The sequence below is a fragment of the Chiloscyllium plagiosum genome, unplaced genomic scaffold (genome assembly GCF_037043375.1).
Source record: "Chiloscyllium plagiosum isolate Xiang-an unplaced genomic scaffold, Cpla_swu_hap1 HiC_scaffold_27, whole genome shotgun sequence".
Lineage (NCBI taxonomy): Eukaryota > Metazoa > Chordata > Chondrichthyes > Orectolobiformes > Hemiscylliidae > Chiloscyllium > Chiloscyllium plagiosum.
This window is the reverse complement of record NW_028270165.1, coordinates 3,289,461-3,314,655: the sequence shown is the minus strand read 5'-3', so window position 1 is coordinate 3,314,655 and position 25,195 is coordinate 3,289,461. Positions and strand designations below refer to the sequence as shown.

At 46.9% G+C, this 25,195-nt stretch overlaps 1 protein-coding gene across 1 annotated transcript in view; it reads right to left on the bottom strand.

The window, feature by feature from the left end:
• Window positions 1-622: 622 nt before the first annotated feature.
• LOC148142879 (uncharacterized) overlaps window positions 623-25,195 on the bottom strand; it is a 41,744-nt gene continuing 17,171 nt past the window's right edge. Inside the window, exons 3-4 of the mRNA XM_087975756.1 lie at window positions 8,655-9,025; window positions 623-980 (exon numbers count right to left, since the gene is read on the bottom strand). Of these exons, the coding sequence (XP_087831882.1) occupies window positions 623-980; window positions 8,655-9,025 (729 nt within the window). The remainder of the gene's footprint in view (window positions 981-8,654; window positions 9,026-25,195) is intronic.

Genomic DNA, 25,195 nt, shown 5'->3' with positions numbered 1-25,195 from the left:
TTACAAAAAAAAGAGGAGAAAATCGCAGAGTGGAGAACAAATAAGCCCCCCCCCCCTCCCTACTCCCTGGAGATAATATTAAGCAATAAAGTAATAAAAGAGAAAAAATAAGGTGAACCAGAGAAGGGGGAGGGCAGAACAACATCATTCACCACACGAGTTAACTCTTACAATTTATCTAAGAGAGTCCAAACATTCCTTGGCCTTCTCCAGCGATCCAAAGTTATACACGGACCCTTCGTGGCTAAAACGTAGTGCTGCTGGGTAGCACTGAATGTTTAAATCCCTTAAACGCCCTCCTCTTTTGGACCAGAGCTGGGGGAAAGTCCTGAAATAGCATAATCTTGGATCCTTTGTAAATCATGGCTTGGGGATCTTTCCCAAGATTTCTGGAAGCTTCCAGGAGCATCGGCTTCTCCAAAAAGCACTGCAGCCAGAACAGGACCGGGTAGGGGCGCTGGTCCAAGCCGGGCCTATGTATTGCAACCCGGTGGGCCCATTCTACCCTGACCTGGCCTGATCCAGCCTCCAGATTCAATAATTGTGGAAGCCACTGCTCCAGAAACGTCGTAAACTGGCCTTCCTCTTCCCGTTTGGGAAGGCCCAGCAAACAAATATTTTCTCAACGACCTCGATTTTTGAGGTTGTTGATGTGATCTTCCAAGGCCCGGACTCGCTGTTCGAGAGTCCAGACCCGACCCACGGCTGATTCTGCAGCAGCCTCAGAGGTGGCGACCTTTAGCTCCGCCCCTCCGACTCGATGTTCGATTCTTTCAATATCTCGGTCGTGTTTCTGCAGCGCGACCGAAAGCGACTCCCACCTGCTCCTGGACTCTATGAAGGTGTCGATTATCTCTTCAAGCTTAGAAATCACTGCACCAAGGCTTGCTACCATAGTTAAGTCCCCGGGGGCAGCTGCAGACGCCTCCTCTGCAGCTGGGGTGGGGTTCCTATGTGCTGCGAGCTGCGGGCATTCTTTCCTTTAGTCATTTTAATGGGGCACTAAATTGCTCAAGTTTGGTGCAAAATAACTAGCTGTATTTAAATAAAAGCTATTTAAATGATTTGGAAGGTGTGGTGGAGGCAGGCAGCCTACTTTGCCTGAGTCTTGGGCAGAGCACTACAGACTCAGACTTGCTGGGTCACCGCCATCTTGGATCTCCCCCGCCCAGATGCACCTTAAATGAATCTACCGTCCCTGCCTCTACTTCTGTTGGCAATGCATTCCAGACATCTATCACCCTCTGAGTAAAGTACTTTCTGTGTGCATCTCCAACATAATGTCCCAACTCCTGTACTCAGCATGTGAACAATGAATTCTGGATTAGTGGTGCTGGAAGAGCACAGCAGTTCAGCCAGCATCCGCGGAGCAGTAAAAACGACGTTTTGGGCAAAAGCTCTTCATCAGGAATAAAGGCAGAGAGCCTGAAGCATGGAGAGATAAGCTAGAGGAGATTGGGTGTGGGGAGAAAGTAGCATAGAGTACAATAGGTGAGTGGGGGAGGGGGTGAAGCTGATAGGTCGGGGGCAGGGGCAGGGTGGAGTGGATAGGTGGAAAAGAAGATAGGCAGGTAGGACAAGTCATGGAGACAGTGCTGAGCTGGAAGTTTGGAACTCGGGTGAAGTGGGGGAAGGGGAAATGAGGAAACTGTTGAAGTCCACATTGATGCCCTGGGGTTGAAGTGTTCCGAGGCAGAAGATGAGGCATTCTTCCTCCAGGCGTCTGGTGGTGAGGGAGCGGCGGTGAAAGAGGCCCAGGACCTCCATGTCCTCGGCAGAGTGGGAGGGGGAGTTGAAATGTTGGGCCACGGAGCGGTGAGGTTGATTGGTACGGGTGTCCCGGAGATGTTCCCTAAAGCACTCTGCTAGGAGGTGTCCAGTCTCCCTAATGTAGAGGAGACTGCATCGGGAGCAATGGATACAATAAATGATATTAGGGGATGTGCAGGTAAAACTTTGATGGATGTGGAAGGCTCCTTTAGGGCCTTGAATGGAGGTGAGGGAGGTGGTGTGGGCACAGGTTTTGCAGTTCCTGTGGTGGCAGAAGGTGCCAGGATAGGAGGGTGGGTTGTAGGGGGCGCGTGGACCTGACCAGGTAGTCACGGAGGGAACGATCTTTGCGGAAGGCCGAAAGGGGTGGGGAGGGAAATATATCGCTGGTGGTGGGGTCTTTTTGGAGGTGGCGGAAATGTCGGCGGATGATTTGGTTTATGCAAAGGTTGGTAGGGTGGAAGGTGAGCACCAGGGGCGTTCTGTCCTTGTTACGGTTGGAGGGGTGGGGGCGGAGGCGCAGGATGTGGATGAGATGCGTTGGAGGGCATCTTTAACCACGTGGGAAGGGAAATTGCGGTCTCTAAAGAAGGAGGCCATCTGGTGTGTTCTGTGGTGGAACTGGTCCTCCTGGGAGCAGATACGGCGGAGGCGGAGGAATTGTGAATGAGGGATGGCATTTTTGCAAGAGGTATGTTTGACCTATGTGAACAATGAAGGCAAGTGTGCGGAACACCTTCTTCACCCCCGTCTACCAGTGATGGAACTTTCAAGAACAATGAACCCGAACACCCCCAGGTCTCTGTTGTACAACACGACCCAGGCCCTAACATTACCTGTACAAGTCTTGCCCTCCTTTATTTTAGTAAAATGCAACCCCTCACTTATATCCATACCTCTCTCATACACACGCTCTCTCTCAGACATACACATACACCAACCTCTCAACACACTCACCCTCTCTCAGGCTCATTCTCCATCACAATCACACTTTATCAAGCATGCACACATGTAAATACACACTCACTGATGCACAGTCTTATACACAAACTCACATACAAAGGCATTTTGCCCAAAACATCGATTTTCCTGCTCCTCGGATGCTGTCTGACTTGCTGTGCTTTTCCAGCACCACTCTAATCTAGACTATTCCATAGATTCACAACCCTCTGGGAAAAGCACTTCCTCCTCATCTGTCTGAAAGCTCCTCCCTCTAAACTTAAGGCCTATTCTCTCACCAGCAGAAATTACCGCACAGGGTAGGGCTTCATCCCCACAGTGCAATGACACTGGGAAGGTGTTTCCATTGTAGGAGAGACTAGGACCAGAGGACACAGCTTTAAAAATAAAAGGAAGACTTTTAGGAACAGAGATAAGCGATGTCACCTTTTCTGCCGACAGCAAGGAGCATGGACAATGTGTTGGTGACACCAGCGAGCAGGTGCGCGGAACAGACACAATATGCTGTGGCGATGCTGGTGTTATTGACAGATTTTAAGTGTTCAAATGCCAAGAGGAGAACTAAAGGATAGAGCCACAGTTCTTTTTTCCCCATGTGGCTCTTATAGCTATTGCATTTTCTCTGGCTGCTCAACTTTTTTTTAAAATGTCTTTTCGTCAGTGTAGGGGTGAGGTTCACAACTAGAGGGCATAGGTTTAGGTTTAGGGTGAGAGCAGAAAGATATTAAAGGTACCTGAGGGGCAACTTTTCCATGCAGAGGGTGGTGCATGTATGGAATGAACTGCCGGAGGAAGTAGTGGAAGCCGGTATAATTACAGCATTTAAAACACATCTAGATGGGTATATGAATAGGAAGGGATTAGAGGGATATGAGCAAAGTGCTGGCAAATGGAACTAGATTAATTTAGGATATCTGGTTGGCATGGACAGGTTGGACCGAATGGGTCTGTTTCCGTGCTGTACATCTCTGTGACTCTAAATAATAAAGTCTACTTCTCCAAATAACAAACTATATCCATGTTAACAAGGCTTAGTGCACCACATGCTTTACTAACCATTCTCAACAGGTCCTGCCCCTTCAATGACTGAGGAACATATACATGCTGGTGCATAATCTCCTTCACTAGTATTTACACACTAACCTCAGCAATTGCACAAGTAACAGTAAAGGGCAAACAGCACAAGGATTAAACACACAGTGAGGGGCAAACAGCACAAGGATTAAACCAAACAAACAGTGAGGGGAAACAGCACAAGGATTAAACAAACAGCGAGGGGCAAACAGCACAAGGATTAAACAAACAGTGAGGGGCAAACAGCACAAGGATTAAACAAACAGTGAGGGGCAAACAGCACAAGGATTAAACAAACAGTGATGGCAAACAGCACAAGGAATAAACAAACAGTGAGGGGGAAACAGCACAAGGATTAAACACACAGTGAGGGGTAAACAGCACAAGGATTAAACAAACAGTGAGGGGCAAACAGCACAAGCGCCAGTAAAAGCAGATGGAAAGTGAGTGTAAAATGTCACTATGACAGGACAGGCCCCACATTCCGTCCCCTCCGTCCCCCACAACCTGCCTCACCTTTCACCTCCCGGGCCCAGTACCTTCCAGGTGGCCCCATAGTTGACACAGGGGCCGCCCCACGACCAGTAGAACTCCACCACCACTCCGTCACCAAGCAACAGCCACCTCGCGCTACAACTGCTCATTCACAAAAACAAACTCTCCTGTCTCGCTCTGCAGCTGCAGGGGGGACACTGCCACGTTTCCAGGAGCCCTGTCTACATTGGGAAAGCTCACGGCTCAATTTAAACAGATATTCCGACATCTAACGGAACGGCGTCATATCTAAAGGGGGAAATCTGCATTTTAAAGGGACGTGGACATTTTAACGGGCTACTTCTGGAAATAAAGAGGTTTAAATGGACAAGATTACATTTCAAAGCGGTGTGGGCACATTCAAAGGGATATCTTAATATGTAAAGTGACGCAGTTATATCTAAATGAATCTACATTTCAAAGAGACGTTGCCCGATTTATAAGTAGAGACAATAGGTGTGAATTCTGTCTGTGTCCCAATGTTGAGTCAGACTGACATTTTTCTTAGAAAAGCTCTGCATTTGGCCCATTTCCCTCTAAACCTTTCTATTCATCTACCCATCCGAATGCTGTTTCAATGTTGTAACTGTCCCTATATCTACCATATCCTCAGCAAGGTCATTCCACATGCAAATCACCCTCTTTCAAACTTTTGCCCCTCCGGTTCCTTTTAAATTTGTCTCCTCACATTAAAAAAAAAGCCCCCTAGTTTTGAGTTCCCCTACGCTAAGGAAGAGCCATTTGCTATTCACCTTACCTCCACTCCTCATGATTTTATCAATCTCAATCAGGTCACCCCCAACTCCCTGTGCTGCAGTGAATAAAGTCCCAGCCTCTCCTTATAACTCAAACCCTCCAGTCCTTACAACATCCTAGGAAATCTTTATTAAACCCTCTCTAATAGTATTCTTCCTATGACAGGGCCACCAGAACTGTACTCAGTACCCTGAAAGTGGCCTCACCAACATCTTGTACAACCTCAACATGATGTCCCATCCCCTATACTCAATGGTGTGAACAATGAAGGCAATGTTGCGAAATGCCACCTGAACCACCCTGTCGAGCAACTTCCAACTTCCAAGTGATGCAATTTCCAAGAAACTATGTACCTGAACACCACCCACGTCCCCCCCCCCCATGTCTGTCTGTTCTATAACACGACTCATGGTCCGACCATAATCTGTACAAGTCCTTGTTTTAGCAAAAATGCAACCCCTTACTTTTATTAAGCCTCTCTCTCAAACACATACTCTATCTCTCAGACAGACACGCACACACCCCTCAACACTCTCTCACACTCTCACTTTCCCAAGCATGTACACACACACTTCTGCGCACACTCACTCTCTCATGCACGCACACACACTATTCTTTGGGGTGAAATTGTATTGGCAGAATTATATTTGCAGATACATTCAATTTTGTTCAAAAAGCACACAATCTGCAGGCAGTCAATGCATGTAATATTTTACAAATTCCGACTTTGGAAACAGAACCAGTCTGATTCAAAATTGGAATACTGACAGACTCAAATCTCACACCTTTAATGCATTGTCTGAGCGGAGATGTCTTTTTTTTTATAAAACCTTAAGTCATCTCAAGAAAATTGTTACATATTAATGAACCAAAGCCCACACCCATTCTAAGAGATGAAGATTATCTAAGTTTGTTCAATATATTCTATCAGTTGCATGACACTGATCTTTTGATATAAGTTGTGTGTCTTATGATGCTGTTCCATGAGGCTTATGTGTCGATGAGGCAAGATGGTACAGATGAGGCGATGGAGAATTACAGATCACTGAGGAAGGATTGAAAGAGAGTTAAGAAGAGCAAAGAGAAGACACGAGCAGTCTTTAGCAAATAGAATAAAGGAGAACCCTAAAGCTTTTGAAAGGTATGTGAGGAATAAAAGGATGATGAGGGTAGGAATAGGGCCAGTCAAACACAGAAGTGGGAAGTTGAGTGTGGAGACTGTAGAGATCAGAGAGGTGCTAAATGAACATTTCTCATCAGTGTTCACTCAAGAAAAGAATGAGGTACGAGATATTAGACTAGAAAGGATCGAGGTTAGTTACACACAGGTGTAATTCGAGAAGGAGTGAAAGTGGACAAGTCCCCTGGGCTGGATGGGATTTATCAGAGGATTCTCTGGGAAGCTAAGGAGGAGATAGCAGAGCCTTTGGCATTGATATTTGAGTCGTCATTGTCTACGGGTTTAATACCTGAGGAGGATTGCAAATGTTGTGCCCTTATTCAAGAAGGTCAGCAGAGATGACCTAGGTAATTATAGACCAGTGAGCCTTACTTCGATTGTAGGAAAGATTTTGGAAAGGATTATAAGAGATAAGATTTATAATCATCTAGCAAGCAACAATTTAATTTCAGATAAGTCAACATGGTTTCATCAAGGGCAGGTCCTGTCTCATAAACCTCATTGAGTTTTTTGAGAAGGTGACCAAGCATGTAGATGAGGGTAGGACAGTTGACGTGGTATACTTGGATTTCAGTAAAGCCTTCGATAAGGTTCCACATGGTAGGCTGATGGAGAAAATGCAGAGGCATGGAATTGAGGGTGATTTAGCAGCTTGGATTAGAAACTGGAAGAAGGCAGCGAGTGGTGGTTGATGGAAAATATTCAGTCTGGAGTCCGGTTACTAGTGGTGTTCCACAAGGATGTTTTGAGACCACTGCTGTTTGTCATTTTTATAACTGACTTAGACGCAGGCATAGGTGGGTGGATTAGTAAATTTGCAGACGACACTAAAGTCGGTGGAGTACTGGACAGTTTGGAAGAATGTTACAGGTTGCAGGGGGACTTGGATAAACTGCAGAATTGGGCTAAGAGGTGGCAAATGGAGTTCAATGAAGCTAAATGTGAGGTGATGCACTTCGGGAAGAATAACACGATGGCAGCGTAGTTGGTCAATGGAAAGATTCTTGGTAGTGTGGATGTGCAGAGGGATCTTGGAGTCCATGTGCATAAATCCCTGAAAGTTGCAACCCAGGTGGATAGTGCTGGTAAGAAGGCATACGGTGTGTTAGGTTTCATTGGTAGAGGGCCTGAGTTCCGGAACCGCAATATCATGCTGCAACCATACAAAACGCTGGTGCAGCCACCCTTGGAATATTGTGTAAAGTTCTGGTCGCCCAATTACAGAAAGGATGTGGAAGCATTGGAAAAGGTGCAGAGGAGATTTACCAGGATGTTGCCTGGTCTGGAGGGAAGGTCTTATGAGGAAAGTCTGATAGACTTGGGTCTTTTCTCATTGGAAAGAAGGCGGCATAAGGGGGGATTTGATAGGGACATACAAGATGATCAGAGGATTAGATATGGTAGATAGTGAAAGACTTTTTCCAAGGATGGTGACGTCAGCTTGGACGAGAGGGCATAACTACAAATTGAGGGGTGATAGACTAAAGACAGATGTCAGAGGCAAGTTCTTTATGCAGAGAGTGGTAAGGGCGTGGAATGCCCTACCTGCTAAGGTAGTCAACTCAGCCACATTAGGGAGATTTAAACAATCCTTAGATAAGCGCATGGTTGATTTTGGGATAGTGTCAGGGAATGAGCTGAGAATAGTTCACAGGTCGGTGCAACATCGAGGGCCGAAGGGCCTGTTCTGCGCTGGATTGTTCTATGTTCTAAACTTAGTGCAGGAGGCGGAAAGAAATGAGCAGCTTTAAAACAAAAACCTCTTGGAGCTCAAAGCTTTCAATGAGAGTCTGAGCCCGGTGTTAAGTTCAGGTAACCTTTATTGCAACCCAACTTTGTTACAGCTTCAGATCCCCCAGCAAAAAGGCAGAGAAAAAGTAGTTGCTTTTTGAACAGCTCAAGGTCAAAGTGCACACACCACACCACACCTCCCCTCCTCTCCTCTCCACCACCCACCACACTGTCTTGACTATTGGCCAGCACCAAGTTGTCCCTTTGTAATTGGATCCTTAGTACAGCCGTAACCCGGAGGAATTGCCTCACTCAGCAATTTCAACCCATACCCTGTCTCCAAGTAAGTTTCTCCCCGCTCATTTGTCAGGAAGGGGCAGTGTAGAGTCAACCACACTGCTGTGGGTCTGGAGTCACGTGTAGGCCAGACCGGGTAGAGAATGCAGCTGGAACAACTGAGTGAATCCTTTCCCACAATGGCGGTTCCCTTCCCTAACAAGGGAGATGGTGAATCAGATGGGGGCTTTCTCCCCTGCACCACCCTCTCCCTAAAATGGTCTCATCGTTAGATTCCGAACTCCACATTTCTGACCAAATACCAATTCTGCCATCTGTCGTGGTGGGATTCAAACCCAGGAGTCCCCGGAACCGGGTTGATGGTCCAATCGATGGCACGTGAACTCGCTGGTGCTTCCGCAGGTGGGAGGAGTAGGTGAAGCCTTTCCCGCACTGAGAGCAGGTGAATGGCCTCTCCCCCGTGTGGACCCGCTGGTGGTTCCGCAGGTTGGAGGAGCATTTGAAGCTCTTCCTGCACTGAGAACAGGTGAATAGCCTCTCCCCCGTGTGGACCTGCTGGTGGGTCAGCAGGGTGGTGGCCTGCGTAAAGGCCTTCCCGCGCTCGGGGCAGCTGAAGGGCCTCTCCCCCGTGTGGACCCGCTGGTGGCTCAGCAGGGTGGTGGAATACCTGAAGGCCTTCCCACACTCAGGGCAGCTGAATGGCCTCTCCCCTGTGTGGAACCGCTAGTGGGCCAACAGGGCAGAGAAAAACACGAAGGCCTTCCCGCACTTGGGGCAGCAGAAGGGCCTTTCCCCAGTGTGATCCTGCTGGTGGGCCAGCAGGTGGGAGGAATGTCTGAAGGCCTTCCTGCAGTCGGTGCAGGGGAATGGCCTCTCCCCGGTGTGACTGCACCGATGAGTTTCCAAGGCAGGCGGGAAACGGAAGCCTTTCCCACAGTCGCTACACTTCCACGGTTTCTCCACGGGGCGGGATTCCTCGGGTTTCTCCATGGCCAAAGCTTCAGCTGCACACAACACGTGTAGAGCCCCTCCCTGCTGTGAAATCCCCTTTCCAGGCCGTATAACTGTTTCAGGCTCCACACACAGTACGCTGCAACAGTGGGGTCTCTCGTCCAGTCCCACTGATGCTGAAAACATACTCAGACAGGAACCAAAAAGCTTTGATCCCTCTCACAGAAATCACGGTCGAAAATGTTTGCTGGCCCCAGTGGATTGAGTGACTGTCAGACATTGACATCAAAATGAGGACCGGAGATGCTGGAGAGTCAGTCGAAAAACGTGTCGCTGGAAAAGCACAGGGGAGTCAGGCAGCATCCGAGGAGCAGGAGGGTCAATGTTTCGGGCATAAGCCCTTCATTTGTTGATTTTGAAACTTCCCTCTTCAAATCTTCAAAAACTCTGTCAGAATAGATTACAAAGCTCATCACCGTCAGTGCAGGGTAGAAATTCTGAACAAGCAATTCTACTTTTTGCAGAACATTCTTTTCTTTTGTTATTCCACAAAATTGAAAGTACCATCCCACTCTCTCTCCCCCTCTGTTCTCACTCCGCTCTAACTAATTCTCCTGAAGGTGCTGATTCAGGACCTTTCAGGGGCAGAAAAGCAAAAACATCAAGACTGACATCTCTCTGAATTTTGAATACCTCCACCTGAAAAGTTAATATCTTTCACAACACTGGTATACTGCTGAGAGTGAGCAGGTCTGATTTTGGGAAGCAAAAAGAAAGTGTCAATTCAGGGTGAACCACGCAGCTTCTTGAGGAACAACCAGACACAAAATGGTTAATGTCCCCGGGAAGGTGGGAGCAAAATGAGACGTCAAGGCATTAACACCGGCATTAGAGAGAAAGTGAACCTATTGACGTGGCAAAAGTTAGTGGAAAGCCAGAGTCATAGAGATATATAGCACAGAAACAGACCCTTCTGTCCAACACGACTGTACTGACCAGATATCCTAAATCAATCTAGTTCCATTTGCTGGTATGTGGCCCATAGCTGGGTTCATCCCCACCTCCTGTCCTGAGACCTTGATGCCTCCAAGCTGACCCTCAAAGGTTCGGTTTGTCCCTCCATTCTTTCCCAGTTGTCTTTTGTAGGTTTTGAAAACTTTCCCAATCCTCTGAGTATAGGATTTGGGAAGTTATGTTGTAGCCGTACAGGACATTGGTTAGGCCACATTTGGAATATTGTGTGCAATTCTAGTTTCTTTACTATCGGGAAGATGTTGTGAAACTTCAAAGTGTTCAGAAAAGATTTACAAGGATGTTGCCAGGGTTGGAGGATTTGATCTATAGGGAGGCTAGGGCTGTTTCCCCTGAGCGTTGGAGGCTAAGGAGTAACCTATAAAATCATGAAGGGCATGGATAGGATAAATAGACAAAGCCTTATCCGGGGAAGGGGGTCAGGGTAAAAGAGTCCAGAACTAGAGGGCATATGTTTAGGGTGAGGGGAAAAGATACAAAAGAGATCTGAGGGGCAACTTTTTCACACAGAGGGTATTACGTGTATGGAATGATCTGCCAGAGGAAATGGTGGAGGCTAGTACAATTGCAACATTTAAAAAGACATCTGGACAGGTATTATGAATAGGAAGGGTTTGGAGGGATATGGGCCAAATGCTGGCAGGTGGGACTAGATTGGGTTGGGATATCTGCTTGGCATGAACGGGTTGAACCGAAGGGTCTGTTTCTATGCTGTACATCTCTATGACTAGTTGGACTAAAGGGTCTGTTTCTGTACTGTATGACTCTGGAACTGGTCTTAAAACCATTTTATAAGACCATAAGACATAGGAGTGGAAGTAAGGCCATTCGGCCCATCGAGTCCACTCCGCCATTCAATCATGGCTGATGCGCATTTCAGCTCCACTTACCAGCGTTCTCCCCGTAGCCCTTAATTCCTCTAGACAACAAGAATCTATCAATCTCGGCCTTGAAGACATTTAGCGTCCCGGCTTCCACTGCACTCTGTGGCAATGAATTCCACAGGCCCACCATTCTCTGGCTGAAGAAATGTCTCCGCATTTCTGTTCTGAAATGACCCCCTCTAATTCTAAGGCTGTGTCCACGGGTCCTAGTCTCTTGCCTTCCCCCACAAAATTCACTGCTGTGTTGTTCAAAAATCAGATGAACTCAGCCTTGAATATATTCAATGACCCCCTAACTGCAGGAAGACATCCCCATTTCTAAACTCAATTCCTCTTGCTAATATACACTTGCCTTGTTGATTGCTTGCTACACCTGTCTGACAAATGACAGTGACTGGTGTAGAAGGACGCTGAGGCCTCTTTGTCCATCCACACATCATTCCTGATAAAGGGCTCGTGTCCAAAACGTCAACTCTCCTGCTCCTCGGATGCTATCTAACCTGCTGTGCTCTTCCAGTACCACACTTTTTGACTCTGATCTCCAGCGTTCTCACTTTCTCCACATTCAAATAAATACATCTCCATTTAAACAATGTACCTCCTTTCTGCGTTTTTTTTCCCACAGCCAAGGCTATAACTTCATATTGTGGTACTGCATTTGCCATATGTTTACCAATTGTGGTCTTCTCTATATCGGAGAGCGAGTGCAAACTTGGGGAACGATTCGCCGAGCATCGCAGCTGTGTCTGCAGAGGGGACCAGACCTCTCAGTAACCACCCATTCCAATTTCCCTTCCCACCCCCCTTTCTGAAATGACCATCTTTGGCCTCCTCCATTGCCACAACGAATCTAACCGCAAATTGGAGGAACAACACCTCATCTTCCGGGCAGCCTGCAGCCCAAAGGACTCAACGTTGAGTTTTCCAATTTTAAAAAAAACCTCCCTCTCCATTCCCTGACTCCATTCCCATCCCCGTCCTCCTCCCTGCCACCAACCAGATTCATTCCTCCCATTGACCAGCCAAGTCGTACCCTATAACTGTCTCGACCTATCCCCACTTCACCACCACCACCCCTTTTATCTGCAGCTTCTGCACCCAGCCCCAGCCCTGAAAAAGGTTTACACCTGATACGTCGACTTCTCCACCATCTGATACCTCCTGCCTAACTATTTTGCCAATTGAGACACAGACCTGGATCAACGTTTCCGGAGTCTGTCCCTCCCGGATTCAGTCTCTTTCCTTTCAGTTGCTGCAAGTCAACAATTGAAACCCAGAATGAAAAAGATGGAAAAGGGGGCGAGATAAGAGAGTGCCATACTCACATATCTGGGACACAGGAAGGAATTTGCAGTCTGGGTAAAGCTCAATCTTTACTCAAACAGAGAGGATCAGGGGTCGCAGCTTGAGAAGCTGATAGTCCAACTTTCGCATTCAGAAAATGGGCTGGCTCTGATTGGCAGGAGTCCTCCAATGCTGCCTATTGGTCAATCAAAAGACGGTCTCGCGCCTTTTTGTGCGTACAGCGATGAGCATGCTCAGTGTTTTGCTGACACTGACCAGCATGCGCACTGCGTTGCTGACACCGACCAGCATGCGCACTGCGTTGCTGACACCGACCAGCATGCGCACTGCGTTGCTGACACCGGCAAACATGCGCAGTATGCTCTACGGGGATGTTGGTGTTACTGGAGAAAGTGAGGTCTGCAGATGCTGGAGGTCAAAGTTGAAACTTTATTGCTGGAACAGCACAGCAGGTCAGGCAGCATCCAGGGAACAGGAGATTCGACGTTTCGGGCACAGGCCCGAAAAAGATGATTCCTGAAGAAGGGCCTGTGCCCGAAACGTCGAATCTCCTGTTCCCTGGATGCTGCCTGACCTGCTGTGCTGTTCCAGCAATAAAGTTTCATGTTGGTGTTACTGACAGATTGTAAGTGTCCAAATGCCAATAGGGGGAAAAAAGATAGAGCCACAATTTTTTTCCCTATGGCTTGATATTTTATTCCTTTTGCATTTTGTCTGGCTGCTCAATTTTTGTATGTCTTTTCCTCTTGTTGTGGGTTGAAACTTTATTGCTGGAACAGCACAGCAGGTCAGGCAGCATCCAGGGAACAGGAGATTCGACGTTTCGGGCACAGGCCCTTCTTCAGGAATTTCGGCCTGTGCCCGAAACGTCGAATCTCCTGTTCCCTGGATGCTGCCTGACCTGCTGTGCTGTTCCAGCAATAAAGTTTCAACTTTGATCTCCAGCATCTGCAGACCTCACTTTCTCCTCTTGTTGTGGGGGCAAGGCGCCAAGATCAGAACTGGAGGGCATAGGTTTAGGGTGAGAGGGGAAAGATTTCTGAGGGTCCTTAGGGGCAATCTTTTCGCACAGAGGGTGGTATGTTTATGGAATGAGCTGCCAGAGGAAGTGGTGGAGGCTGGTACAATTGCATTATTTAAAATGCATCTGAATGCGGATATGGATAGGAAAGATTCAGAGGGGTAAGGGGTGAAATGCTGGCAAATGGGTCAATAGATTAATTTAGGACATCTGGTCAGCGTGGACTGAACGGTTTGTTTCTGTGCTCTACAACTCTGAGTCTATTTTTAGATAGGATGGAAAATAAAGAGCATGAAAGCATGGGAAGGGTTAGAGCATGGAGACCACTGCCAATTTGTTGCAAAGGATAGTGGAAAGCTCTTACACTAATTAGCAGAGTAAGGTTGAGGCTGAAAGGTCACTATGGTAAGATGAGATGACAGTCAGTAAAGTTAGCCTCACCTACTAAATATGATTGACAGGATTGGGACAATAAATATTTGGGACATGACATTAAATATCTAATTAATAATTAGTAGAGTCAGCCTGCTTGAGACTATTGATAATAAATATCTAATCATGACATTTGGAAAATGTTAAGTAGGGTCTGGAATGCAAGACCATTGTTCCAAAAGCTGACACTAAATCTCTAACCGTGACATTAGAATAACATTAAGTAGAATGTAGGAAAAACTATAAGAGCACAACTAAAGAGATAATGGGAACTAACATCACTGGTTTATTGTGTAGCTAGCGTGAGGTATTTTGATTAATATAGTTGGACATGCTGATAAGCTAACAAACACACTGCTCAGCTGGAGAAAGCACTGCCTCCTCTGTCCAGGAGTAAATTCTGGAAAGGTGGTATTGTTCATAGGGAGGGGGATAGTCTCCGGCTACACTCTGATATCTATCAGCTAGTAAATGGGGCAGAACTATGGAGTTTAATCTCCAGGCAGTTTGGGAAATTTAATAAGGGAAGGAAGTAAGCAATAAATAGTAGATCCCTACCAAGTGCTGAGGAACAAGGCTCTGTCCAAGTTCAGAGATCCCCGAAGGTATCAGTACAGGTAAAACGGGGGATGAGGAAGGCATAGATTTGTACTTTTTCACACAGAGGGTGGTGCGTGTGTGCAATGAGCTGCTGGAGGAAGTGGTGGAGGTTGGCACAAATACAATTTTTAAAAGGCAGCTGGATGAGTATGTGAATAGGTAGGATTTCGAGGAATATGGGCCAAGTGCTGGTAAATAGGATAGATTAATTTCAGATATCTAGTGAGCATGGATGAGATGGACTGTTTCTGTGCTGTACAGCTTTATGGCCATCCACTTCATTTTGAAATATTTTCACTACCACTTGGAACACCCTGTTAGGGTTCAGAGTGTGCCAGGTCCTGACACCTCCCTCCTCACAACTCCTGTGTATTTTAAATCAATAATACCGTGTGTATGTTCCTGGGTTGATACTTTAAACACACAGACACATACAATATAATCAGAATTTCTGTTCGGTACAGACAGTGATGACTTGTTTCAACTTTGCTAACAGGGTATCAGAAGGGGAGGATCTGCAGACAGAAATCTTGGAAGAAATTCCATAACAAGATCTGACAGGGTCACTCAATATCATTGGGTGGGGGGGGGGGGGGGGGGGGGGAGGGGGGGAGGGGTTGAGTCTGGAAAGAGAAATCCATTCGACCTGCTTCAAAAGGTACTGGACATCAGTGTGAGCAGAGAAGCACTCAGAAGCAGCCAGTGAACTGAGCTTTAACTGGTTACACAGAATGAGTGTGTGTGTCCCAGTGAGCTAACTATGGGAAGGAGCTTTAACCAGTTATACAGACTGAGAGGGGGGTTGGGGCATTTATTTTACCCTGGAGCATCAGAGCCTGAGGGGTGACCTTAGAGAGGTTTATAAAATCATGAGGGGCATAGATAGGGCAAATAGCCTAGGTCTTTTCCCCCCAGGGTGGGGAAGTCAAAAACTAGAAGGCATAGATTTAAGATGAGAAAGGAAAGATTTAAAAGGGGCCTAAGGGACAACTTTTCATGCAGAGGGTTATGCGAGTATGGAATGAGCTGCCAGAGGAAGTGGTGGAGGTGGGTACAATTGCAACATTTAAGAGGCATTTGGATGGGTATATGAATAGGAAGGGTTTGGAGGGATATGGGCCGGGTGCTGGCAGATGGGATTAGATTGGGTTGGGATATCTGGTCGGTATGGCCGGGTTGGACCGAAGGGTTTGTTTCCATACTGTACATCTCTATGACGAGCACTCGGAGCGTGGCTCCTTCATCAGGTGGTTGTGGAGAATAAAATCATAAGGCACAGAATGGATGGAAAAACATTACAATGCACTGAAATGATATATTGAAAAACCCTGGATTGTTAAGTCTTTCATCTTTTAGTATGGGCTGCTCGTATCATTCATTTGTAAATCCCGAAATTTCCTGAAAGATATCTTCTTTAAATAACTCAAGGTTTTATATGAAAAGGTGACATCTCAGCTCTGACAATGCATTAAAGGTGTGAAGTCAGGGTCTGTCTGTATCCTAATCAGACTGGTTCTATTTCCAAAGTGGAATTTACAAAATATTACATGGATTGACTGCCTGTATATTGTGCATTTTTTGAGAAAAATAGAATGTATCTGTAAATACAAATTCATGTATATGTGTGTGAATGAGATAGAGAAAAGTCTATTTCGTGCTGAATATCCCGATGTCTACTCGATAACAGATGCTTTAATTCTGCTGGTGTAAATATTGTTGTAAATCATAGTTGGGTATGAATAGTTAGATGTTAGGATGAGAGAATGCCTCAAGAGGGGCACTATAAGAATCGTGGGAGAGCCCTATTTCTGGTTTACTTCCTCATGAACAAACATTAAGCACGAGCATTTATTTATTTCTAATTTTGTTCTGTTTTTCTTGTTTGATTCCCAGCTAGGACTACACTCTGTGTCTGGATAGTTGACAGGCTGGGGGATTGTGGCTTGGTTTTGATTGATTGAACGTTTTATTGTTCCAGAAGGTGTGGGGTCAAAGCTTGAGCAGAAATCCAGCAGAGCAGAGAACAGACCAATATGTTACTCTGTGGGTACAGGGACATCAGAGGACAGAGAAATCAGGACCTGAATCCAAGCTGACACCAGACCTTCCTGTGATCAGTGCTTTGATGAGCAGCACCAAGCCTCTACCTTCACCAAGCTTCCCATTTGACAATCACCTCGACATTCAGGATCCTGAAGCCATGCCTCTGTAAGGAGTCTCCGGTCATAATTATCTCTTCAATGTGTGCAATTTTGTTACAATGCACCACACATTCAGAAACATAGTTTTTCGTTTCAAGTTTTGTGATCTTCAGAATTCAGTTTTGATTGCTGGTACATTTACTCACTTTGTCCCTTTCTATCGTTCTCTGATGTTCATTTTTCACATCACTACATTGCTGATTGGCCATGCTAAATTGCCCATAATATCCAGGGATGTGTAGGTTAGGTGGGTTAGCCATAGGAAATACAGGGTTATAGTTTCATAGTAAAAGAAGTAGGAGTTGGCCATTTGGCCCATCTAACTTGCTCCACCATTCATTATGATCATGGCTGATATATCCACCGTCTGAGATCCTCCTCACTGCATTGTCCCAACCACCCTTAATTCCCCTAGCATGCAAGTACCCATCCAACTGTGTTTTGAATATACTTAATGAAGATGCCGCTACTGCTTCCTTGGGCAGAGAATTCCATAGATTGACTGCTCTCTGGGAAAAGCAGTTCCTCCTCATTTCTGTCCTAAATCTACTCCCCTCAACTTGAGGCCTGGTCTCATCCAACAGCAGAAATGACTAGCTAGGGTAGGGCTTCATCCCCACAGTGCAATGAATTGCCACTTTCCACCAAATTCTCAGATGTACTCACTCAGTTGCTGTCTCACAAACGAAAGATTTCATTGTAACGTCTTTTGCTCCCAGTAAGGGCACACCATCTTGGAAAGCTGCTCTGAAAGTCCAACCACACTTCTGCATTCATCGAAGACAATTCCAGTATTACAGCACAGAAACAGACCTTCCGCCCCAACTCGTCCGTGCTGGGGGGAATATGTTAAGCTAGATATGCTTGCAAGCAGTTACAAGTAGCTGCATCTTGCTTCTGCAAAAATCGCAAGGCAGAATCATGAGGGTATATTCCAAAAAATAACTAACTGAAAAGGGAGGTGGTCGACTGGTAGAAGCAGATGTATTGACATGACAGTAGCAATGGTCACGCACATAGGGAGTTAGTATGAACAAGGTAACCAAATAAGACCCTGTGTTGCATCAGCAAAAGTAATAAGACCCAGCTATCGGGGGGGTGGGGGGGTTGCACACTACAGACAGATGTGGTAAAACGATTAGATTAGCAGAAGTAAGAAGGGAGTCTGGAACAAACTCAATCTTCATTCAGAGAGAGAGCAGCAACTTCCGAAACTCGTGTTCCAGCTTCTGCATTCAGACAATAGGAAGGCTCTGATTGGCAGGTGGACCAGTCACCTTCCGGTCCTCCAGTACTCCTGATTGGCCCATCAAAAGAAAGTCGCGAAGCGTGCCTTGCGTGCACTGAGGAGCATGCGCAAGTTCATCCTGACGCCGGCGAGCACGTGCAGTATGCTCTCTGGTGATGAGGCTGTTACTGACAGAATTTAAGTGTCCAAATGCCAAGAGAAGTGAAAAAGGGGGGATGCATAATTTTTTCCCCCTGTGATATTTACCTTTCCTATATGCCCCAAGAGTTTATAAATCGAAATAAGGTCACCCATCAACTTGTGGTCGTCGATAGGGCGACCAGAAGTGTTCTCAGTCCTCTCCACGTGGTCTCACCAATATCCTGTACAACCACAACGTGATGTCCCAACTTCTGCACTGAACGGTGTGAACAATGAAGGAAAGTGTGCTAAACGCCTCTTTCACAATCCTGTCTACCAATGATGCAACTTTCAAAGAACTATGTCCCCGGTTTGGAGATGCCGGTGTTGGACTGGGGTGTACGAAGTTAAAATTCACACCACACCAGGTGATACTCCAACAGGCTCATTTGCAAGCATTAGCTTTTGGAGCGCTGCTCCTTCATCAGGTGGTTGTGTCTTATGCTCCTGCTCCACAAACACCCCATGAAGGAGCAGCGCTCCGAAAGCTTGTGCTTCCAGATAAACCAGTTAGACGATAACGTGTCGTTGAGAGATTTTTAACTTTATGTACCAGAACCACTCCACGTTGCCCCGCCTCCCCCCATGAATATGTTCTAGAACACGATGCAGGGCCCTACCATTAACTGTACAAGTCCTGCCCTTCCTTGTTTTAGCAAAATGAAACCCCTTGCCTTTGTCTGTCACTGGCTCAGACGCACACACAACCTAACACTCAAACCATATCACAGGCTTATACTCCATCTCTCACACACACTTCATTAGCATATATGCACAAACTCACATGCGCGCACACACATTCACACATGAGTCTATGGGGTGAATTTGCATTTGCAGAATTATATTTGCAGATATATTCAATTTTGCTCAAAAAGCACACAAACTGCATGTAATATTTTATAAATATCTACTTTGGTTAATAGAACCAATCTGATTCAAGATTGGGATACTGTGAGAGGTAATTTCGGTTTAAACTTTAAGATGTGCCTGGACCACAGACTGATCTATAATAAAAGACAAAACTTTTGTTTCTTTTCTAACAACCATTTTATATACTCAAAAGTAGAATAGTTTAAATTGTGCAGAATGCTGACAATTTGTGAGTGATAGTAAAAACAAGCAGGCTCTTGATTGATGAAGCCACTAACACAGACAGGGAAGGATGAGTCCTTGACTGATAAGACTGCTAGCACAGACAGAGAAGAATAAGTCTTTGACTGATAAGACTACAGGGTGAGAAAAACAACAACTTTAGAGACTCTGAAAACATTTGTTGCAGACTTTGTGATAAAAATAATGATGTTTTTAAGAATGTGAACCTCATGGCTTGTTGGAGCCAAGGAGAGGAGGGACTTGTGCTGTATATAATGGGAGACTTTGTAAGCCTCAGCGCGCCTTTTCTTTAAGGGTGCCCGACTCTGCAGACTTGACTTGTTAATAAAACTTTGTTTTCCTGAATTTGTCTAGAGCGATTATTGAGAAGCGATTTTCGTTTCTAACAACTTGGGGGCTCGTCATCCGGGATCAACACTCCGGCCGCGAGGGGATTTGAGGAAGGATATCGGAGAAGGTGCACCCTGCTGAGTTCAGCAGTCCCTGATTCCTTGCTTGTCGCCCCGCGCGGTTTGAGCGAGTGATATCCGGGAGGCTCAGGAAAACAAAGGAGGGGTGTACCCGAGGCAGTGGGGACGGTTAACGATCGAGTAATTTCGGTGCACCGAACCCAGGTAAGAAAAAACTTGCGGGGACCGTGTTTCCGGAGGACTGGGGACCTACGGGGTGCCTGTGGATTTTTTTCTACAGAGATGTGGGACTCAGGAATCTAGAGACCGGGGCTCGCCTGTGAGGGATTTTGCAGAGACCGTGTTTGAGGAGGAACGTGTACCTACGGGGTGCCTGTGATTTGTGTCACAGAGACGTAGGACACAGGAATCCAAAGACCGGGGGTGCCTGCAAAGGAACCTGGGCGATCACGGGACTGAAGGTCCGGGAATTGGCTACATTGTGATAGATTATCACGGGAAAAATACGAAGTCCTCGGAAATGGGAAATAAGGGATCTAAGGTGATTAAGGGAAAGGTAGGCTTAAACAGGGACAATGACACATACCCCGGGGTACCTGACGATAGTCCGTTAGGGAGAATGCTAAATAATTAGGATCAGGGTGGAAGAAAGGGAAAATCTAAAAGGAAGATGGTAAAATACTGTCAAAAGTGGTCCCAGAAACCTATTCAGGGCGACTCAGTGTGGTGGCCTAAATTCGGTACTGACGAAGACTGGGTCCGGCAAGCCCTCATTTTATATGTCAATTCAAAACCTGATGTTAATCTGGAAGAAAGTGATTATGCCCTTTGTTGGCTGCCGGTTACGATATCTTGCCAAATGCAGGTAACTAATAAAGACTCGAAAGGGCAGAAAGAATGGGACCCTTTAGATCACTTACCGCCGCCCTACGTGACCCCGTCTGCCCCACAGAATGTTCCTTCGGGTGACGACGATTCAGGGGAAGGGGAAGAAAATGGGGAGGAATCACAAACTACCTCAGGGGTACAGACCAGATCTCAAGCTGAAAAGGGTCACAGACAAAACCCTGTCTCGATTGCAAGAATGAATCCACTCCGGGAAGTGCCCATGGGGGGCGAGGAGGGAAGGACGGGATATGTGAACGTTCCCTTGACGAGTACTGAAGTACGGAATTTCAGGAGGGAGATGAAGGGTCTACTAGAGGACCCCATGGGACTTGCTGAACAATTGGATCAGTTCCTGGGTCCGAATACTTACACGTGAGAAGAGATGTGTTCCATCATGAAAACATTGTTCTCGAGCCAGGAGCGTCAGATGATACGACAAGCTGCGCTCTTGGTCTGGGAGAGAGAGGGGGGAGAAGGAGGGGAGCAGAAGTTTCCCCTCACCGACCCCGAGTGGGATAAGAACACGGAGGGAGGACGGCGCAACATGAGAGACATGCGGGAATATTGGATAAAAGGAATAAGACACGCAGCCCCGAAGGGGCACAATTTTACCAAGGCCTTTGGTAATCATCAAAACCCGGAGGAAACCCCTACGGACTTCCTAGACAGGATTAGGAAGAATTTGCAGCAGTTTGCTGGGGTGGACCCTGAGACGGACGTGGGGCAACAACTCATACGGGTAGAGTTTGTATCAAAAGCCTGGCCGGACATACGAAAGAAGTTAGAGAAAATGGATGATTGGGATAGTAAATCTTTACGTGAACTACTACGGGAGGCGCATAAGGTGTTTGTGAGAAGGGACGATGAGAAGCAAAAGAAGGCGACAAAGATAATGATGCAAACGGTGCAACAAATGACAGCTGGAAGAAAGGAAAAGGGAGAGCCGTGGCAGAAACAGGAAAGGGGAGAGTCGTGGCAAGAGCAGAGGAAAAGAGAACCATGGCCGGAACAAAGGAAGAGTGGAGGAACGCGAGACCGCGACAGGGAAACGAAGAGGACACTCAGATGTTACTATTGTAATGAAGAGGGACATTTTAAACGGGAGTGCTCCCGCTACAAGCAGGAGGTGAGGTCGTACGCCCTCATGGAGGAAGATTAGGGAGGTCGGGGGTTCCTACCCTTGGGGCAAAAGGACTATCGACAGGAACCCCTGGTAAACTTGAAAGTAGGGCCCCAAGGATCGGAGATCACATTTATGGTGGACTCGGGAGCCGAAAGATCAAGTATAATCCAAATACCCCCCGGCACCCGAGCAGGAGGAAAGGTTATGGGGATATCTGGAATTGGAGGACAGAAATTACAAGTCCCAGTGGTGGAGGACGTGGAAATTGGGTATGAAAACAGAACTACGAAACGAGACCTCCTTCTACTGCCATCGGCGGGGTTTAATTTGTTAGGAAGAGACTTGCAGGTCAAACTAGGGATCGGAACGGTACCAAATAACGGGGAAATGGTGGTAAGGTTGTTCGCCCTCACCGAAGAAGATGATCAACAAATAGACCCGGAAGTATGGTACCGAGAGGGGAACAGAAGGGGTCTAAACATCAAACCTCTCCAAATCACCATGTTACCAGGAAGAGGCCCGGTAAGAAGGAAACAATACCCGATTGCTATGGAAGGACGGGAGGGGTTACAACCTGTGATAGAAAGATTAATCACAGATGGACTACTGGAGGAATGCATGTCCCCTTTCAATACTCCAATACTCCCTGTGAGGAAGCCGGACGGGACATATAGGCTGGTGCAAGACTTGCGGGGGTTGAATGAAGCAGTCCAGGCTAGATACCCGGTGGTACCTAATCCCTACACGTTAATGAGTAAAATTCCCCCCGAACATGAATGGTTCAGCGTAATAGATCTGAAGGATGCTTTCTGGAGTTGCCCCCTTGACGAAGAAAGTCGGAACCTTTTTGCCTTTGAATGGGAGAATCCCTTCTCAGGACGAAAGCGACAGTTAAGATGGACGGTCTTGCCGCAGGGATTCACGGAGTCACCCAATTTGTTTGGACAAATACTGGAGCAGATCTTAGGAGGATTTCGATGTAACGCGGAGAATCAATTGCTCCAGTATGTCGATGATCTCTTACTCTCAGGACCAAGAGAAGAGGAGGTACGAGCAGACACCGTTGCCCTGCTGAACTTCCTGGGGAAACAGAGTCTACGCGTCTCCAGGACAAAACTCCAGTTTGTGGAGCGAGAAGTAAGATATCTGGGCCATCAAGTCAGTAAGGGGCACCGCCGTATCACGCCAGAACGAATATCAGGGATTACGGGTATGCCAATACCCAGGACGAAGAAGGAAGTCAGACAATTCCTGGGACTAGTAGGGTATTGCCGGATATGGATTGAAAGTTACACCACTTTATTAAAAATTTTGTACGACAAACTGGGACAAGAAGGACAAAAGGTGGACTGGTCAGATGAGGAGGAGCAGCGATTTAATATTATCAAAAATAAACTGATTCAAGCTCCGGTATTGGCTTTACCCACCCTGAAGGAACCGTTCCAGTTATATGTCAATAGCGCCAGTGGAATTGCCCAGGGTGTGCTTACTCAGCTGCGGGCAGGGAAACGTCAGCCGGTTGCATTTTTGTCAAAAATGTTAGACCCTGTGTCATGTGGATGGCCGACCTGTATACAGGCAGTGGCAGCTAAACAACCCGTCTTCACCCAGGGGGAGATTGATAAAATGGATCAATTGGGTGCCCGGCTAGATACTAACGGGAAGTGGACGGTTCCTGATGGGAGACAAGTACTGAACAAACAGATCACCCGGGGTATTCTGCACCGATTACACCATCAGACCCACTGGGGGGGTGCAAGCCATGTTGACACAATCCTGAGAGACTATGTATGCAGGGGGATATACACATTAGCCCGACAAGAGGTAGTCGGATGCCCCACTTGCCGGCGTATTAATCAGAAAGCCATGCGTTCTATGCCAGCTGGTGGTCAGCCCCTAGCGATTAGGCCATTTCAGAGGATCCAAGTCGACTTTACAGAATTACCCCCAGTACAGAGATGGAAATATCTGCTAGTAATAGTAGACCATTTCACTCACTGGGTAGAGGCTTTCCCAACTGCCAAAGACGATGCACCAACCGTGGCCCGACTGTTGTTAGAGAACATAATCCCGAGATATGGCATAATGGAATCTATCGACTCCGACTGCGGGACGCATTTTATTTCTAAGCTACACCATTTGATCTGTAATGCCCTGGGTATCCAATGGAAATTCCACACACCCTGGCATCCTCAGAGTTCGGGTCGAGTTGAGAGAATGAATGGCACGCTCAAGACCCAATTGACTAAGCTGATGTTAGAAACTAAGTTACCCTGGCCAAAGTGCCTGCCCATTGCCCTATTGAGGATACGTACGGCACCTCGCCGAGATGTCGGGGTTTCCCCCTATGAAATGCTGTTCGGATTACCGTATTGGAGTAAGGTTGATGGATGTCCCACTCTACAAGGGGGGATGTATTTATCCGAACCTATTTACTGGCCTTATCCCGTTCTTTTGCAGAACTCCGGAGGAAAGGTCTCCTGGCTCAGACTCCGCCGCTCGACTTCCTCCTGCATAAGGTGGAGCCCGGAGATTGGATACTTGTTAAGACCTGCAAGGCCGAAAAGCTCCAGCCGCGGTGGGAAGGTCCGTTCCTGGTTTTGTTAACAACTGAAGCAGCTGTCCGGACGAAAGAAAAAGGGTGGGTCCACGCATCAAGGATAAAGGGGCCTGTTCCGCCTGAAGAAGAAAGCACCTGGACATGCGAGCAAGGGGACAAGCCGTTGTCGGTAAAACTGAAAAGACAGCAATAATGAACTCTACTTGGACTGTATTGGTGGGGATATTGATCAGTTTACTCCTGTATGTGGGGGAGGGTGAGGGGAGATGTGACAAATGTCGAACTACAGTAAGACTTGGGATTCGAATCTATTCGGGATCATTTGTGTCCCATTCCTATGTGGACGATAGGTGTTACGATGTGAGTGCACGCCATGAATGTTGGGAGGATGGGAGACCCTATTATCAGGTATATAATAAAGGATACGGTGGCAAAATCCATGGATGCCCTATAAATGACCGATGGGTGTGTATCAGCAATACTGGGAGGTGGGACCTATCCTCCGTGTTGCTCAGGGAGCAGGTTTACAGAGTCAAGGAGACCAAGATACAGATCACTGATCGGGGGTTGGGGTAAGAGCAAGACCGTCAGGGCACGGTCGTACTCCCTAAAGTGCCATCTGTATACGCAGAGGTAGAAGGAAAGATTGAACTCCCTGATGTTACACAAAACCTGTTTATTGATCTCACCTCTAGAATAGCCACTGTTTTAAATGTTAGCAGTTGCTGGTGGTTGGGGGAGGCATGATTCTTCTTCTCGTATTACCCTGCCTAACTCCCTGTATTCAGTTTTTAATTCAGGAAAATATTTCCCGACTCCAGGCAGTGGTGGTTCCACAACATGGGACGCGGGAACTTAAAGTGATGTTGCTGCGAAAGACCAAGGATTTCCCGGGCCCTTGGGGGAAGGGGGGGCTTATCTTGGTCAGGCACATCTTAAAGAAA